At 43.1% G+C, this 18,179-nt stretch overlaps 2 protein-coding genes across 16 annotated transcripts in view; one reads left to right on the plus strand and one right to left on the minus strand.

Moving 5' to 3' along the window:
• The first annotated feature begins 1,968 nt into the window (after positions 1 to 1,968).
• Positions 1,969 to 18,179, plus strand: part of FAM118A (family with sequence similarity 118 member A) — a 35,759-nt gene continuing 19,548 nt past the window's right edge. For 2 of the 14 annotated variants that reach the window (XR_004239612.1, XR_004239613.1), the window contains exons 1-7: positions 4,916 to 6,369; positions 7,319 to 7,540; positions 8,155 to 8,283; positions 9,060 to 9,345; positions 12,323 to 12,355; positions 13,806 to 13,953; positions 14,597 to 14,702. Coding sequence is in view for 10 of the 14 variants with exons in the window: in XM_032105872.1 (XP_031961763.1) it covers positions 5,866 to 6,369; positions 7,319 to 7,540; positions 8,155 to 8,283; positions 9,060 to 9,345; positions 12,323 to 12,355; positions 13,806 to 13,909 (1,278 nt within the window). In the remaining 4 variants the exon portion in view is untranslated. The other 12 variants (XM_032105873.1, XM_032105874.1, XM_032105876.1 and 9 more) reach the window with 12 other exon arrangements.
• Positions 15,692 to 18,179, minus strand: part of SMC1B (structural maintenance of chromosomes 1B) — a 30,697-nt gene continuing 28,209 nt past the window's right edge. For both annotated transcript variants that reach the window (XM_032105869.1, XM_032105868.1), the window contains exons 24-25: positions 17,117 to 17,227; positions 15,692 to 16,872 (exon numbers count right to left, since the gene is read on the minus strand). In XM_032105869.1, the coding sequence (XP_031961760.1) occupies positions 16,762 to 16,872; positions 17,117 to 17,227 (222 nt within the window). In that variant the 3' untranslated portion in view covers positions 15,692 to 16,761. The remainder of the gene's footprint in view (positions 16,873 to 17,116; positions 17,228 to 18,179) is intronic.

The following is an 18,179-nucleotide window of genomic DNA, read 5'->3' on the forward strand; positions in this document are numbered from 1 at the left end:
TTCACTGTGACTTTTACTCCTGAACTTTCCGCCAGTTTTCTCATAATGGTGTTGGCTTGTCACTGTCATATTTAATTGTTCAAATTTTAAAATAACAACATGGAAATATAATGGATAATAATATAGTTTTACTTCTTATTGTACATTTGAAAAAGTATCTAAGCCTCCTTTTGGTTGTATTTTATGTATTTACTTTTGTACTGTGTTTGATTGGAAAGTATTGGTATTCTTTGTCCTTAGTAACTTTCTCGGCTTGTTGCAGGGGAATCCAGAGCTTATGAAATGTACTGTTGTTGTGACTACTCTTGGGGTTTTAAAATAATAGTGCAGTTTAAGGATATTAAAGGAGCAAGGCTTACAGGAAAAGGTAGTAATACCAGATTAATCGATTCAGACTGAAAAATGGAAATGATTTCAAAGGCCTTTCTTCACAAAAATTTCCTCTCACATCTCTTTTTAAACGAATGTGAAAAAAAGAGTATTAAGCATTGTAAATCTACAGGATGGGCCAGATGCTGAGTCTCAAGCTCAGGCAAATATTGAGCAAGTCTTTGTAACTCCTATCTACAGCTGAAAAAATATTCTGAGATACCCAACAAATTCTTTAGTAATACATTCCAGTGTTAGTACAACACAGTGTCAAATAGCATTCCAAACTGGATTTCATACATAGTTGCTAGGTTTAGGGAGAAGAATATCACCTGGTTCTTTTAAAATACAGTGTCTTTGACCTTCAGGTTTACAGAACCCTCAATATCAGCATGTTAAAATTCCTTGCTGCTTGACTGGCAGCAGTGAAGGGTGAAAGGCAAGAGCTGGAAACACTGCAGAGCCTCCCCAACTCAATCACATGTCAGTTTTCAGGTGAGACTACTTGCATTCTTCCTTCTCCTTCTGTGTTCTCACTGATCCTATCCTCCATCTTCCTTATCCTAGGAATATAATTCTCCAAATAGTTGTTAAGCCTTTCTAGAGACTGCAATATAGTAATATAAGAACAACAACAAAGTGAGAAGTGGTGTCTAGTGAATATTACACAGACAGTTCACAATGACGCAGTGTTCTTACACAGATTGAAAGTCAGTGATTTCACAGTGGTCAACACAACTGTTCTTGCCAAAACACTGGATAGGGAGTAAAAACCGTGCTTATATGTCATCTTCAAAACTGGCTATCCTTACCAAAATTCTTCCTAAAACTATACCAGAATATCAATACAACTGTGGCATTTCATGAACATAACATGATGGTCAAATCTATCACATGGACATGCAAAACCTGTGAGTCCTGACTGTACCCAAAAATAATGGAAGTGGCTGACTAGAGAAACAAAGGAAAAGGGGAAGCTTATGTCAAGAAGTACTTCAGGTCTTCAAAATGGTATCATGAGTAGAATCATGGAATCACAGACTGGTTTGGATTGGAAGGGACTTTAAAGCTCATCCAGTCCCACCCCCTGCCATGGTAAGGGACACCTTCCACTATCTCGGGTTGCTCCAAGCCCCGTCCAGCCTGGCCTTGGACACTTCCAGGGATGGGGCAGCCACAGCTTCTCTTGGCACCCTGTGCCAGGGCCTCACCAGCCTCACAGCAGGGAATTTCTTCTGCATAGTTTTGAAAACTCCAGTTATGGAACTAAAACCAGAGAATTATGCATTTTCAACCCAGTCTTGCAACTGGAATTTGAGGGTACGGGTCTGTAACAGCCTCCTTTGACACAATTACAGCCTTTACCCATCCGACTGCCAGGATTAAAGCACAGTGCTTCAAAGGGAGGTGGGACTGCTGGTGGAAAAAACGCTGCAGCTGAGCTAAATGTTAACCAACACCAGAATAAACCATGCGGAAGGACCTGGAAGTTTTTACGCTCTGGCTTTAAGATATTAAACGCTTAAAAAAAAAAAAAAAAAAAAAAGAGAGAGAGAGAGAGAGAGAGAGAGAAGATTGGGAGGGGAGGAGGCGCTGTGGGTGTTGGCTTGGGCGGTGTGACTCGCTGAAGAGAGCCTGCTGTGTGCAGTGCCGGGCTGCCCTGCTCTGCCTGCGGGTGACCGTGCCCAGGTGACCTGTGCCACCTGCTGTCACGGCGGCACAGAATCGCTCCTAATGATGCCTCGGCCAGCCCCGCCACCCCCGCCTTGCCGTCAGTAGAGCCGTCCGAGGTAACGCTGCCGTCTCTTCCTGCTGTTCCTTCTTTTTTGTTTTGTTTTGCATTCTCCTCACCGTGATGTTTTTCATCTCTTAACACCTCTGTCACCTGTACGTTTTCAGGGCACTAACTCCTTAATATGCGGGTTAACCAGGTCGCTTTCTCCTGTAAGTAAGACTTGACTGCTGTATTTCACACAGACCCGCAGGTGTATATTCTTGCCTCTCAGAGGTTTTCAGTGCTTTTAGGGAGCCGCGGCCGGTCCCATGCACGCTCTCGGACCGGGGCCTAGGGGACAGACCTGTTCGTCTCCCCGCCGCCCACCCCCCAGGGGGGTTTTAGCGGAACGGCCGCGGTTTGGGAGCAGATTTTAATTGAAATCTGCATTTCGGAGCTGCGCGGAACCTCGGTGTCGGGGCGGCTGTTTCCCGCGCGGCGGGGAAGGCTCGGCTCCCGGAAGCCGTCAGGGTCACTCCCGGAAGCAGACAGGGAATCGGGGCCGGCCGGAGCCGCTATCCAGCCCGGGCTCCTGCTCCCGGCGTCTCAGAGGCAATCGGCGGGCTCGGGACGGGGCATTCCTTTTCCCGCGGCTGCCTGTAGGTTGAACGTTTTAGGCTGATTTCAGATACAAAAGTGTCTGGAAACACGCGCTTCGTCGAGTCAGCCCAGTGACCTGGAGTTTCAGTCGGTGAATGGAGCTCTTATTTCACTGATAAAAACTGAGTGTGTTGAGCAGGAAAAATGTGAGATTAGAAGTTGTTTCGATGTCCCCTCGTTGTGTTTGGAGTAAGGACCCAGCTCCCATCCCGGCTGTCAGGCATCCCTGGATCACAGTGGGCTCCTACTTCCAGCCTGCCGTGAGGAAACCCTGTTTGAAAAGGAGCTGCCCACACCTGTGGTCAGCGCCAGAGGATGTTCCGGAGTAGTTCCCAGTACTCGAACCACGGGGAGATTTGACCTCCATCGCTTATCGCAGCCATTTCGCTGTGAGGATTGGGGGATCATTGCTCCCACTTCCTTGCACGGCTGCGCCTTCCAGGAAGCAACTTTAGGAGCTAAAAAGAAACAGCAAGGTCTGAAATGTTGGTATTGACAGCAGCCCGTGGTGAGATGCTTTTATTAAAATTGGGGAGTGGTAATTAATAAAGCTTTCTTGGATGGGGTTAAAAATAAAAACGATATTTTCCACAAAAATAAGTTGCCCTTCCTCCCTGTGTTGTTTTTGCATTGTGCACTCATAATGTTCCCATGTGTGAAGGAATCTTGTGGTGCCTGGGGGCATGGTTTAGGGTGATTATGGTGATGCTGGGGTGATGGCCATGATGATCTGGGAGGTTTCTGCTAGCCTTGATGATTCTGTGTGATTTTAAAGTGGTTTGTCCTAGACAGATTATTGTCCTGATTTTTGGATGTGCTAATGATGACAGTGGGGCACCTCCATAGGATACTGTTGGTCAGGGAAGGGAATACAGAGAAAATAAATATTACAACAAGAAAAGATTTTTCCACCTGAAAGACACCCTGGGGGCGGGGGGAGGGTGGGCTGGAGTTTGGGTTTTTTTGGTGGTGTTTTTGTTGTTGTTGTTGGTATTGGTTTGGTTTTTTTTTGTGGGGGGGTTGGGTGGGTGGGTATTTGTTTGTTTGATTTCTTTTTCTTTTGTTGTTGTTGGGGTTTTTTGGGGGGGGTTGAGGTTTTTTTGAGGTTTTTTTGCAGGGGAGGTTTGTTTTGGCTTTTTTGTGTTGGGTTGGAGTTGGTTGGTTGGGATGTTTGTGGGTTTTTAAAGTTTAGTTTGGTTTGTTGAGGGTTTTTTGGGTTTTTTTGCGGGGTGGTTTGTTTTTTCTTTTGTGGGTGGTTTTTTTGTTGGTGTTTTTGTTAGTTAAATGATCTTGAAACTTGGAGCCTCCTGCTTCCAAATTAGCTTCTAGCACACGAACACAAGAGCTGGCAACTACCTTAGGAGCCCTAGGCTCTGGCACAATATTTATTTGAGGGATTAGGGACTGCAGTTTGCCATCACCACCACCAAAAACTGTGTCTCAAGCCAAACAAAAAATACATCCTCATAAAAAAACTAACCCATGTAATGAAACTTGGGTGTTTCTAGTAATGATCCCATAGCCAGTTCTCCTGCCAAGATGCAGTCTTTCTTGTACTTCAGACATAAAACATAATAGATGATACAGAAATAAGTTATTTTTTTCTCAGCAAGTATTTTAAATAAAATCTGGCATACCCTGCAGTCTGGTCATGTAGCCAGGTGGCTCTCAGAGGGCTTCTCATGATCAGGATGTCATGTGGAAGTCTGGTTTCCACAAACTGGATTGAAACAACTGATTTTTATGAAAAAAATAAAATCAAGAAACTCCTTAATTGACTTGAAATGACTTAAAGTTTTAGTGGGTGTGCTAAATTTTATCTTGAATTTAGACACAAGTATTTTGTAGCTGCATGAATAGCTGCATCTGTGTTTTCTCAGTCCTATGGCATTTGGAAGCTTAACTGGAGCTGTGCTGGGTTTGTGCACTTGTCCTTTGGCAGGTTTGTTTCCATCAGTGCCTTGCTTCATTGGAATGTGACACATGGAGTCTTGATATTATAAGTTGGTAGGAATAAAGAGAAAAAATCAACAGTAATACATCTGATTTTGATTTCGGCTTTTTCTAAGGTAGAAGCATTAAGAATTATTTTGCTTTCTGTTTTATTCAGGGCTCAGAGATGGATTCACCAGAAGGAGCCACAGCTAGAAGTGAGCAGAAATTCAGGTAACTTGTGTTCTAGAGTTGATACAAAACTTTCTCTTAATGAAAATCTGAAATCACATTGGGAATAAACTACTGAATATCGAATACAAGAACAACATCATGCCTGAAAACTTGAAATTATCCCGGTAGTTTCTTCACTGACCAAGTACTTCATGCTCACTTAAATTGTTTAGTACGAGTAAATAATGAGAGGAAACAATTTGGGCTAAATGTAGCAGGAAGGCATGGGTCATCAAGCACGAACTTGTAGGCACTAGCTGGCAATCACATCTACATGTTCATTGCTTTGCCTGAGGCCATTTCAAGTCGAACACCATAGTTTGACCTAGGTAGTTTCAGATGATTGTGAAATAAGAGGTGTTAATCATCCTTATTACCATGTTACCAGGAACTAAAAATCTGTAAAGGTAGCTTGGAAAGTCAGGGGAGTTCTGAGGTTCTGTACTACTGAAATCCTTGTTTGTACAGAAATGATTTTACTGTATGGTTTATATGCATTTTCACTTCTTTTCTGAGTAATCATGAAAGACAGATTTTCCTCACAGTTCCCTGTGCTGGTTTGTGCAGCAACTATGGATGTAACACCAACACACCTCCGAGAAGGATCTGTGGGTAGTAATGTCTAAATAGTGTGTTGGATGAACTGTTCATCTGAACCAGCATGACTGCTATGTTCACATATCCTACAGTGACCATAAATGAGAACAAAATATTCCACTTTTTCCCAAAAAACCCCCCAGAATTTATTTTCTTGAAATACTGTGACTTGTCCCTTTGAAATAGTTCTACTTCCTTTCTATCGCACATGTATTAATTCAGTTATGGACAATCTTTTGCCTACTTTTTTCAAGATTTCATTGGAAATGGTGTTTGGCTGGCCCAGTGGCAATTGTCAATTTGGATCTCAGAGATATTAGTGATTTGAAGTTGTTGCCTTTTTTTGGCTGGCATTAACCATGCACATTTACTTGTCTGAAATGGCAAAAAGCCTTCAAGGCCATTGTTGGTTTGGGGGAGGCCGTGGGCTTCTGTGGCTGCCCATCTCATCTTGTTGTGTAGGAACAGAGAACTCTGTTCCTGCTGGTTGGTTGGTGTTTTGCAGAAGCTTTAATGGCTCAGATAAACTTCTGGAGTCAGTCCCTGAGCTCTTCAGGCAAGCCAGGAAATGCGCCATGAACAATGAGCACTTTTGTTTTCTGTGTTCAAGAAAATTCTTAAAAAGTCTTGTAAGAAAGCAGCCTCAGGACCTTCTCCTGGTAATTGGGACGGGGGTGAGTGCTGCAGTAGCCCCAGGAATCCCGGCACTCTGCTCCTGGAGAAGCTGCATTGAGGCTGTCCTTGGAGCAGCTGAGCAGCTGGAGGTGTTGCACCCGGGGGATGTCGCTGAATTCCGAAAGAAAGTAATCAAAGAGAGAGACCTGCTTGTGGTTGCACATGATCTCATCAGGAAGATGTCACCAGTGAGTATGTTTATAACCTATGTTAATTTCTAAAACTACTATGTACTTTTGTTCTAAGGAAACACGACTTCCAAAAGTTGAATTTTTTCTGGTAAAAATGGAAATTTTGTGGGTAATCATACAGCACATTGTACATTTTGGAGAGGCTAAAAAAATCTCTTGAGTTTTAGTATAAGTTAGCATTCATCAGAATTAATGCAAACAAGAGTTCTGACTATTAAGTATTTGCTATAATGTTTCTGAGAAGTGAAAGAAGAATTTCTAGATTTGTGGCTATAACTGGAGTGACCCTGAAAGTACAGGTAGGCCTTGAGCCTTGGGCCACACACTGTGAATCACTGGTGCAGCTCACGCTTCCCTGAGGACAGCCCATGCATGCCCAGTCTCAGCCATCCATCTGAGTTTCCAGAGGTTTACAAACTGTGTTAGGACCTTTGCCAAGTCTTCCTTCTAGCTGAAATAATCTGGGTGACAGACATAGTGCTAAGTGTAGGCTGGGGTGAGCCTCTCTCCAGGCCCAGTGGGACAGTAAGGTTGTCTGCATGTGTTTGTAGCAGATTTAATAAAGTTTTCTGAACGAGGAATGAAAAAACAGAACACCTGCAGCCTCCCCCTCCCCTTAATGGTATATCCCAGGGATATCCAGGATATATTGAATAGCTGAATACCTATAAAATACTGATGTGTCTGAATCCAGGGTAAGCTAACTTTAGTGTTGCTTTATTGTGTCTGTATTACAAGCTCTCTTGAGAAACTAAAACAATTGTTTGGAGCTACACTAAGTAGAGGCAAGAGCACTGGAACAAATTGAGATTTGATTTGGTACTGTTCAAGCCCTCTTTTAGAGAAATGTTTTGGCATTCAGTAGCCAGATGGCGTGGGTTCCTGTGGGAGGCAGTTGTAACGTAGCACATGGGCCTGATGGAATGTTCCTCTTCTCTTTCCTCAGCGTACTGGGGACGCGAAGCCCAACTTCTTCCAGGATTGCTTAATGGAGGTGTTTGATAATTTAGAACAACACATTCAGAACCCTGTGGTTCTGCAATCCATCCTGAGGCTCATGGACAGAGGCACAATGGTTCTGACTACAAACTATGATAATCTGCTTGAAATATTCGGTCAGCAACAGGGTAAACCTATGGACTCTTTAGACCTTAAAGATAAGGATAAGGTACGATTGAGAGCAGTAAAATTGTTAGACTTAATATATGACAAACCAGCACATAAGCTGCACTGGAAGATGTTTTCCTGTTTAAAGAGTCAAGACTAAAAGTTGTTAATTGGTAAAGCATGTCTGTAATCTACAGCAGATGCCCAGACATTTCTTTTACATATCTCTTTATACTGAATAATCTGGTTACAGTTACCAAGGAGAATTTCAGTGACATGTTTGTTAACCAGTTCCCTGCCATTTACTGGAAAAAACCCACAATTTATTTAACTTATGTAAAGTCGTTGTTAAAACCCCAAATAGAATTTCACCTGGTTGATAGTTAATTTGCTGTTCATACCTTTTCTGTCAGTGCTGCTGGAACTTGCTTCTTGGTTGACTGGCTGTTTAACCCAAAAAGCCAGAGACAGCTGCAGCATTAGCCATCACCTCTTTGTTACAATTTAAAGTGAGCTATGTAATTAGTCATTACAATCTCTTGCTGTAGGAAGGTGCAAAAGGAGTTGTTTCTGCTTTAAGTGGTTTATAAGTCAGTTCAGCTGTATAGTTTTGTGGATTCATGGTGAGTGTGGCATATTATAACAAAAGGATGCATCTTGCATGATGTGCTTTAGGTTCTTCAGTGGGCAAGAGGCCACGTAAAATATGGAGTTCTTCATATTCACGGCTTATATACAGACCCCTGTGGAATGGTGCTTGATCCCTCGGGATATAAAGATGTCACTCAAGATCCTGAAGTCATGGTTTGTGTGATCTTTAAAATTTTGACTGTGTTTTGCCTAACAGTTTTCTTGTAATGACTGCAGACAAGATACCGAAGGCTCTGTTGCACCATATAAATTAAATACTTGGGGCCCAGAGGAATTATTCAGAATTTTTCAGAAAGGTGGCTCTGTTGCAAAGGCAGTCTGTGCCCTTGGGTGCTGTGGCTGTGTAAATCACAATCAAACCCCTCAGCTGGATATCACAGTTTGTATTTATCTTTGGAAAGAACAGGAGCCTTAAAATACTGAACACCAGGACAAGGATTCATCATCATACGATTGCTAGGTTTCTTAGGGTTTTAAACTGTTACCAGCTCTGGATCCTGGATTTAATGTCATCTTAGCTGTCATAGGAAGTCAAAACATTTGGTCAAGAATATTCATTTTCCTTATTTAGAGATTGACCTAACGGGAACCCAATAGTCTGTCATCCTAATTCTTTTGATTTAAATTCCCTTACTGGCAACACTTACATTCCATGGAATGGCTTGGGTTGGAAGTGACCAAAAGATCATCTTATTCCAACTCCCAATTTTGTATGATAATTTTTCCTTTTTTTTTCATTTTTTTTTCTTTTGTGTAGGAGCAATGGTTATAAAATGTCAGTTTAGCCTGATCCTAAAACATTTACTTTTGTCAGTTCACTAGTGAGGTTCTGCTCTGCTGGTCCCTTCTCTGGCTGATGTATTTTAGAAGTTCTGACCTTTTGTCTGCTCAAGTAAGTGTGGCTCTTCTGTGTTTCTATTCCTTCACAGGAAGTTCTTCAGAACTTGTACCGAACCAAGTCTTTTTTGTTTTTGGGTTGTGGAGAGACTCTGCGTGACCAGATATTCCAAGCTCTTTTTCTTTACACAGTAAAGAACAAAGTGGATCTAGAACATTACATGTTGGTGCTTAAAGAAAACGAAGACCACTTTTTTAAGCTCCAGGCAGATATGCTGCTGCATGGAATAAAAGTGGTGTCCTATGGGGACTGCTTCCAACAATTCCCAGAGTATGTCCAGGATCTGACTGCTCAAATCTGCAAGCAGAGAAGTCCAGGTAATGTGGCCTCTTCAACAGCACAGTCTGGAGCAGGTACTGGGCAGTTTGCGCTGCCTGAACACTGCAGCTGATTCGAGGCACTGACCTCGTGTGCAGCTTTGTTGCTTGTGAGGAACATGCAGAGTTGGAGCATGTGGCCAAACTGTAACTAGATGGTTTTTTTTGAAATCTGTGGATTTTGGAGGTCTGTGGATTCTTGCAAATTTAATCTTGAATTCTGAATTTGCCTATTTGTTAGTATTTGTTAAAGATGTTAACATGTATTTATGATGTGAACTACTTCAGCTTATTGAGTATTACATTATCAGAAATCTGACTTGTCAGGAAAAAAACCTAAGAGAATTGAAGGGATTAACTGGTGGGATAAGCTGGTTGAGCCACAATATCTGACTGAGCATAGAATGGGAAATTAAGTCAGTGCATCCAATAAGTGTTTGGCTTAGTACAGTTAGGGTTGTGAAGAGAACGAAGAGAAAGAACTGTATGTCTAAGGAAAGAGATTTCTTTAATGTATTCCAAACAAGGACAGTTCCGTTTTGGTTTATCCAGAGAACAATAACTAAATGACCTTGGGAAGAATTGCTGTTCGACAGCTCTTTTATTTATCATTTCAGTGAAACTGATTTGTCTAAAATTATCCCCAGGTGGTGCATAAGTGGAACCTTTTCCCTGAAAAGTGCATGCCTGAATTATTATCCCGATTTTTGTGACCTGATGATATTCCAGTTAGACTGCATTATGTTATTCTTGCCATGAAGGCTAGAAAAAAATATTTACCGCACCATTGAGATTTCAAGAAGTTTGTCTGCAGTTTGTTTGCATCAGACTTGCAAGAAGAGGGACCTTACTCAGACTTGAAAATCTCTTGATGTCATTTACAAGTCGAGATCCCAAACAGAACCATTTTCAGGTGTGCTGAACTACTCTGTACATCACAAACTGTCAGGGTTTGGGTTTTTTGTGCCTATTTACAATCTCCCTTCTAAAATATAGCAGGAGGAGTTTGTTAAAAGGGTTATATGAAAGAAATGAGAAATGCAGGCCCTGATGCAGATTGGGGACTACAGGCCCCTGGACACTCACTGGAAAAGGAACACAGCAAACTGCAAGCAGTCCAGGAATCCTGGAATGCGTTGAAGACCACTTCCTAGGAGAGGTGATGGAGAGCCTCAGAGGAGCAGAGGAGAGGCTCAGCTGGACCTGAGGTCAGGGTTGGAAGTAGCCTGGGCTGCACCAGTCATGTCCTGGTAGAATTCTCAATCTGCTAAACCATGATGAAGTTGCTAAGCCATATTATTTGAAAAACTGTGTCAACTGGGGAAGTTCCCACTGACTGTGATGCCTTTTCCTGATCTTAAAATCAAGAATCAAACACGGTTAGAAGGAAAAAAGGGATTTTACTTCTATATTTATTTTAAGGATCCTCAGGTGCACCACGTCCAGGTGGAGTGCGCCGAAATGCACACCTCAATGCACACCTCAATGCACACCTCAATGCACACCCACAATAGATCTCGTATAACATTATAGGTCTTATTAATTAGCATTTCTATCAAAGATTCTCTAATGAGAGGCTCGAGTGAGCCCCCCTCCCCAAGGAACCTTCCCCTGCATGGTTTTATCTTAGTTTACAGAATGTGTTCTGGAGAGGACCTTGGTGTCTGGGGCACACTGATCCCTAACTACGAGGCTTCTGAGATGTTTAGTCTCCTAGCTTGACAAAATACGTCTAAGAATGTAGGCTAAAAAACACTAAGAATACAAAAGCTATAAAAAGGTAAATAACAGGGGTATAAAAGAAAAGGCAAAAAATCATCATGGCATCAACCGGAAAAGAAGAAACCTAACCCCCATTTTTAAAAAGGGAAAAAAGGGAAGACTTGGGGGATATGGGTAAAAATGGGCTGGATGGTTACACTCAGGGCTGTAGTCAGTGGTTTTATGTGTGGATGGAAACTGATGACAAGTTGTGTCCTCCAGGAGTCTGTGTTAGGACCAGGACCTTGTAATGGCTTTGAGGGGGATGTGGACAGTGAGCTCGAGTGTGTCCTCAGCAGATGACAGCAAGCTGAGCGCTGTGGTTGTAGGGAAGGGGTCACATCCATAGGGACCTTGATAGGCTGGAGAGGTAGGGCTGTGCAATCACCAAGTTCAGCAAGGTCAGGGTCCTGCAACTGGGTCAGGGCCATCCCAAGCACAAATCTAGGCTGGGGATGAGCAGATAGAACAGCCCTGGGGAGGACTTGGGGGTGCTGGTGGGTGAGAGCTGGACAGGCCCCATCCCAGAAACCTCCCTGTGCTGGGCTGAGCCCCCAGCACGGGCAGCAGAGGAGGGGGGGTTCTGCTCCTCTGCCCTGCTCAGGTGAGACCCCACCTGCAGAGCTGCCTCCAGCCCGGCGGTCCTCAACATCAGAAGGATGTGGAGCTGCTGGAAGTGGGTCTAGAGGTGGGCAACAAAGATGATCAGGGGCTGGAGTACCTGTGCTTTGGAGACAGGCTGTGAGAGCTGGGCGTGTTCAGCCTGGAGAAGAGAAGGCTCTAGGGAGATCTTACAGCAGCCTTCCAGTGCCTAAAGGGGTTCCCAGAGAGCTGGAGAGGGACTTTTGGACAAGGGCATGTAGGGATAGGATGAGGGAGAATGGCTTTAAACCGAAACGGCATAGATGTGATTCAAGAGGACATTTTTTAATGATCAGGGTGGGGAGGCCCTGACAAAGGTTGTCTGGAGAAGCTGTGGCTGCCCCATCCCTGGAAGTGTTCAAGGCCACACTGGATGGAGCTTAGAGCAACCTGGGATAGTGGAAGGTGTCCCTGACCATGCCAGGGGGTGGAACTGGATAGGCCTTAACATCCCTTCCAACCCAGACCATTCTGGGATTCTAAATACAACCTTGCTGTTTTGGGATGGTGCGTAAGAGTATAAAAACTTCCTGGATGCTCATGTGTGTTGCTGATGTCTCTCACACTTCTCTAGATGCTGATCGGGTGGACAGCACAACACTCTTGGGTAAGTAATGTTTTTATTTTCACAGAAGTTCCATAATCCTACCAACACAAGAAAAATACCCCTCTTATTTCCAAAGTAATTAAATAATTACTTCGGAGAGCTCTGAAAGTTTGCTGAATGCTCTCTTTTTACTCTCTGGTTTTCTTTCTGCCTATCAGCAGGTAACTGAAGGCCTTTTCAGGTCTATCAAATGACAAATGATAGCACGTAAAAGCTATAGAAAATATATATAAATAGTTACTAATATTCACCAGAGTACTCCGAGGTAATACTAAAGTCAATGAGATTTTTGGCTTAGATTTCCAAACACAGGTTTCTGTTCCAAAAGCCTTCCTTAAGGAGGCCAGGAAGAGTGAATCTCAGTTGTGTGGTACTGGGCGATTTTTCAGCTGAGCTGTTCAGGTGGTGGTGTGGTATTTCTGTGAATAAGTCATGCAATAATACATTCCAGTTGATGGAAAAAATATAGCAAAACTTCCCTCTGAAACAAAAAGATTCCAATCCTGAGAGATCTGGGCTGCTGCAGCCAATATCAAAATTATACAGAAGTATCATTTGGTAATGCATGTAAGGGCCTTTGGCAGTGCGGGAGGTGAAACCCCTGCTCTGTCATAATCAAAAAGTACACAAGAGGTCCAAGACACTTGTGTGCAGGTGTGAAGTCAGAAATTAGTTTTGTAATTTCAATGGGATTTTACACTTACCTGTCTCTCAACTGACTTCATAAATCCCATTTTCAATAAAATACAAATAAGCGGAAGAGAAACAAAAAACTTGAGTACAATTTATTCCAGCCCCTCTTAACATCCCTCTTAACAGTCCCTCCTTTACTAACTTGTTAGCACCATCCTTAGTTTTACCTGTTATCTTGGAATACAGACCAAGTAAAAAACCTCAAGAGGATTATTGTGTGTAATATCCCACAAAATCTATCTGGAGTTTTAAGTGAATGTTATGGTTTTGAAAGAATTTCTGTTCCATTTATGTTCCTTTCCAGTTACGCGTTTTATGTACTTCCAACAGCAGTTTACACCAAGGATTTTTATTGCAGACTTCAGGAATGGTTCAGGTTGGGACCACTGGATTAGTCTATTTCAACCCTCCAGCTCAAGCTGGGGCCTTTGAATAAGGGATCTAGACTCATGTGTGAGCTCCACAGGTGTTAAATTATCTTTGGCAAAAGGCAGCTGGATCCTGAGCTGAGTCCCTGTTGCTTGTGAGAGTACTAGACATCAGTTTTGGGGGGAGAGCTTGAGCCCAGACTTTTAGCAGGGTTAATGTTACAGGTAATTCAGAATCCAAATACAAGAACCTCTTCAGAATCCAAATACAAGAACCTCAGGGGACCAGGATTGTGTTTATCTCAATAGCTGATGCTTGTAATAAAAAGTACACCAAACACATGGATGTAGCAATATTAATTTGTTTTCTTTCCCCTCTCCCACCCCAGGAACTTCGTGTGTGGACTGTGCTAAAAGGAAGTTAGGAGAAAACAGCACTGATTCTCCCAAGAGGATCAAGCAGTCAGATAATGATATACCCACTCTTGAATGAAAAAATCCCAAACGCCCAAGGCCCACCCCAGAAGCTTTTTAACAGTAGGTGTTTTACATCTGCTGCGTGGAAAGTTTTGAGCTGGTATTTCCATGGTTTTAAGTGGAATAAAATTGTACATACTAGCTTTTTCTTTCCTAAAGCTGTAAATGTGTTGTGTGTGTAAAGCTTGAGAGTCAAATGAGTCACTCCCCTGGCACTGCCAGACCACTCAGGCAGGACCTGCAGGGTCAGATAGAAGCAGATGTAACTTCTCTTTGCCTCTACATGAAGCAACTTGGACCAAACTCTTCCCCAGGTGAAGCCACACATTTGAATCTGTCAAAAGTGCTTCTTGGCACACCTGCTTTTGAAACAAAGGGGTTTCAGTTCTCCCATTGGCTGAACTGAAGGTGGGTTGCTGGATTCTTCAGGGGTCATGCAGGCTTCCGTCTCTGATCCCCAAGTCCTGAGGAACAGTGATGTTCCACATTTATGGAACCCACAGCCTGATGACCCACCTGCTTTCCACTTTTGGCATGAGGATTTGTTTTCCTTTGTGTGGTAAGGCACAAGATCACCTGGGGAGGAAGGGCTGGAACAGTGCAGGGACAGACTGCAGGGCAGGTGCTCCCTGACCTCTCTGCAGTGGGTTCCTGTGGAAATGTTTTAAATATTGTTACAGCACAGACTGTTCTTGGACCGCAGGTAACAGAGTCCTGCAGTGAAATGAAACCCAATCAGTATCAAAAGGAGCCATCTGCAGATAATTCCTAGTAAGTTTGCCTTTGGCTGAACTGCTCCAAGGGTGAAGGTAAGGCCCAGCAGTACATAGTATTTCCTCCACCTGTATCATCTTGACAGCAAGACACAATTCCCACTGCAGCTGCCAGCACTTGTAATCATGTGTAGCTTTCCAGTCAGCTGGCTCTCACCTCAGTGGCTGCAGGAGAGCATGTCCAGGGCTGTTCCTTGTGCTGATGCCAGCACAGGTGTACCTGGCAGGGCTGAAGGATTGCTCCTGTCTGGTTTCCCTGTGGCTGTTTCCTAAGATTTCTGTTAACACCTTCTGAGAGCAGGTCACACTGTATTGGGGTTTTACAGGGAAGGCAAGGGGTGGGTCTGACAGGTGACTTTTCTCTCTGAACTGTGGTTTGGCAGGTCTTTACTCCCTTGTCACACAACCAACTCCTGCAGTTCCCTGGGACAAAAAACTTCAGTGAGGTGTGCTGTTAGGATGCTGCTGTGCTCCTGCAGGACTTCAGGCAGCCCACAGCCACCCCGGTCCTCTGAGAGAGTCTATTTACAGCAAAATCACTTCTGAAAATTGTCTTTCAGCAACACAGAGTGTTATCTGTGAGACTACCCTCTAACATATGCTTTTGCAGTCAGCATGACCTGGCTGCTTTGGAAAGTGACTAGTCAGGTTCTTGTAGATCCTGATGATCAGCTCAGAACACTTCACCTGTTGCTTCAAGCTGCAGCAAAATCCATCATTTGCACTGAGGTATTTATGACCCTGATTACTACCACTATTTAAACCCTAAAGTCATGCAACTCCTTATCATGTGCTTGAACTCGGGTCCACAGTAGAAAATCCCATCACTCCCTTTGGTAAGGATCAGCTTACAACCAGCACTGGTGATTCTTCCCAACTGCTGAACTGCAGCTTGTCCAGCAGCCTCCTGTCTCAAGGCCCATCTATTGTATTCTCAAAAGCAGAAGAGTGAGGGGTTATGTTATCTCCTAACACACACATCTGTCACCGGATTCTGAATTAAGGCACTGATGCTGACTCACACCTCTGAGTACATTATTTTATTTAATGCTGTGTAGCAGTAACACCAGTATTGGATGAACATCTGTATTCCTGTGAAACACCTCAACACTCCTGCTCAGACATTCTTCCTCCCTGAGGCAGGATCCCCACAGGCCCAGCACAAGCCCAGGGTTCACAGCACAAGACAAGGCAGGTATGTGTAGGCAACCCATGGGACAAAAGGAACCTGCTCTGTGAACACAATATATAATTATTATGAACAACTACAAACCAAGGGGAACATGTCAGCACACACAGAGGTGGAACATAAGCCAGATAAAGTGATTCCAGCTTTCAGTTTTTTATACCCAACTTCATTACTTTGCTGCTTAGATGAAAAACGGCCAGCGAAATAACTTGAGTGTACTGGGACAACTGCATAATAACCAACCAATACATTTTTATAAGGCTGGTGGCTCTATAGCATCTGCCTCATTCTTTCCACTTCTGTGCAAACTGAAATACCTCAGAGGTGAAATTTTTCAAGGTTACATCACAGCTCTAGAGCTGCATCACAAGTTTATTTGTACAGTTAACTAATACTTGCGTAAGGTTGTAGTGGAAGACTGAAGTCTTTCTGGTTGTCACAGAAGTCACCCAAGAGCACATTCCAGTACCTTACTGTTTTAGTAAAGAGGAAATAATCCTATCTGAAGGCAAATGCAGCTACAACAAAAGGTCCTGACTGGAGCAGTGAGTACCTGAACAGTGTGCTGGCACTATGGACTTTTCCTAAGAAAAGCGAGAGGCTTGTTCTTTGGGATACTGTACTTACAGAAATGAACCTGCAGCCCTTCTTCTTACAGCCAAAACATTTGGAAAGAAAGCTTTGGGTATCAGTGTGCACACCTCAGGAACAGCCTCGGCCTCTCACTCCTTAACAAAACTGCATCAAGGAGTAACAGCTGAGTCCCTTAATATTTTGCAGAACTGCTTCATTTGAAAAGTGAACATTTCCCTGTCAACTTTTAAGAACCACATTCAAACTCAGGTTTGCAACAGTCAGCTGTGAACCCAGTTCCTGCTGTCACCTGGCTCTGACACCATCCATGTGCTATTCAAAGACAGAACTGCGGCTCGGCTTCTCTGCTGTGTCCTGCTCTTCCCCCTCTGGGTACTCTGTAAGATCCAGGGTCAGGACTTGGCTAAACATAATATCATCGTGCTGGGAAGAGGGAGGATCACACCATGTAATACACTTCTGGTACTTGAAATAAGCATTTCATAACTATGAGATACAAGCATGAGCTTGAGTTCCCCAAAGGATGTTCCCCGGAGCCAGTACCTGCACAGCAGGACACACCCAGTGTGTCACCAACTGTGTGCATGACTCACTGGAGCAACACTTCAGGTGTGACCCAGCACCTCAACAACCCCATGTGCATTATTTAACCGTAATTAATTATTACCTCAGGACACACTCCAATCAATGCATCTGCCTTGCAATAAAACTCTTCCTTCAGGGAAATAACTATCATTTGGAACCGTTCATGTGCCTGTTCTCTAATGAAACTCGAGACCTTTGGAAAAAAACAAGTATTTCAGTTAGTTCTGGCAACCTGAAACAGTGCTGTGATTACAGAATGGTGAGGGAACTGAACTGTGCTAGCTGTAGAATTCCGTCATGAAGTAAGATTGATAAAATGAGAAATAAACCAGTTTTAAAAGCCAGATATTTTGCATGGCTTTAAGACAACCCCTCAGATATGCTGCTTTTTGAAAACATTTAAGAAAATAATGGTTCAGTCCAATGAATAAAGCTATAAAAAGACACCAGTGCCCATGAATAACAATTTTACTTAACGTAACTAGAAAGGAAGGTGGAAATTCCTAAATAAGTTTTTAAAAAAAGTGTGAAAAGTTTGCTACTGGCTGTATAATAATCTTAAATTAGTTCACTGCAGACAGCAGCAAGTTTCTCAATGATAATGCAACATAAAGGTACAAAATGTAAGTTACGAACTGGTGAGTATTGCAATGTCCCCCAATATAAATTAAATGCTGCATAAAGGAAATCCAGTACATTTTTCATGAGCCCTCTGCCTGCACAGTTCTATCTACACAACAAGGAAATTATTTTTTAATGAAAGAACTGTTGTTAGTAAGTTATGGGAAGAACTGTCTTTAGCAAGTTACAGACTTCACAATAATTTCAGAGTATAGTTCCAATTATTGAGGAATCTGCTTTAATACATCATCAATCTGAAAGAATGGAAGGAAATGGATTAATTTCTCAGGATAAAAAATGGATACCCAGGGAGTACCAGCAACAATCTTTTACACAGCAGTGTTGCTCACTTCCAGTATTTAATTTTAACTATGTTTAAATTGAGAAATCCAGGTGCATAGAGGCAAAATCACCTCTTTGTTTCCAGTGTTTTGACAAAAATGTTGCTCAGCACATCCTTAGGTGTAGAGGGGACCTCTCTTCTGCCAGGCAGAATGACCCTCCTCAGAGAGGCAAAGTGCCCT

Source organism: Corvus moneduloides, chromosome 4 (assembly GCF_009650955.1).
Source record: "Corvus moneduloides isolate bCorMon1 chromosome 4, bCorMon1.pri, whole genome shotgun sequence".
Lineage (NCBI taxonomy): Eukaryota > Metazoa > Chordata > Aves > Passeriformes > Corvidae > Corvus > Corvus moneduloides.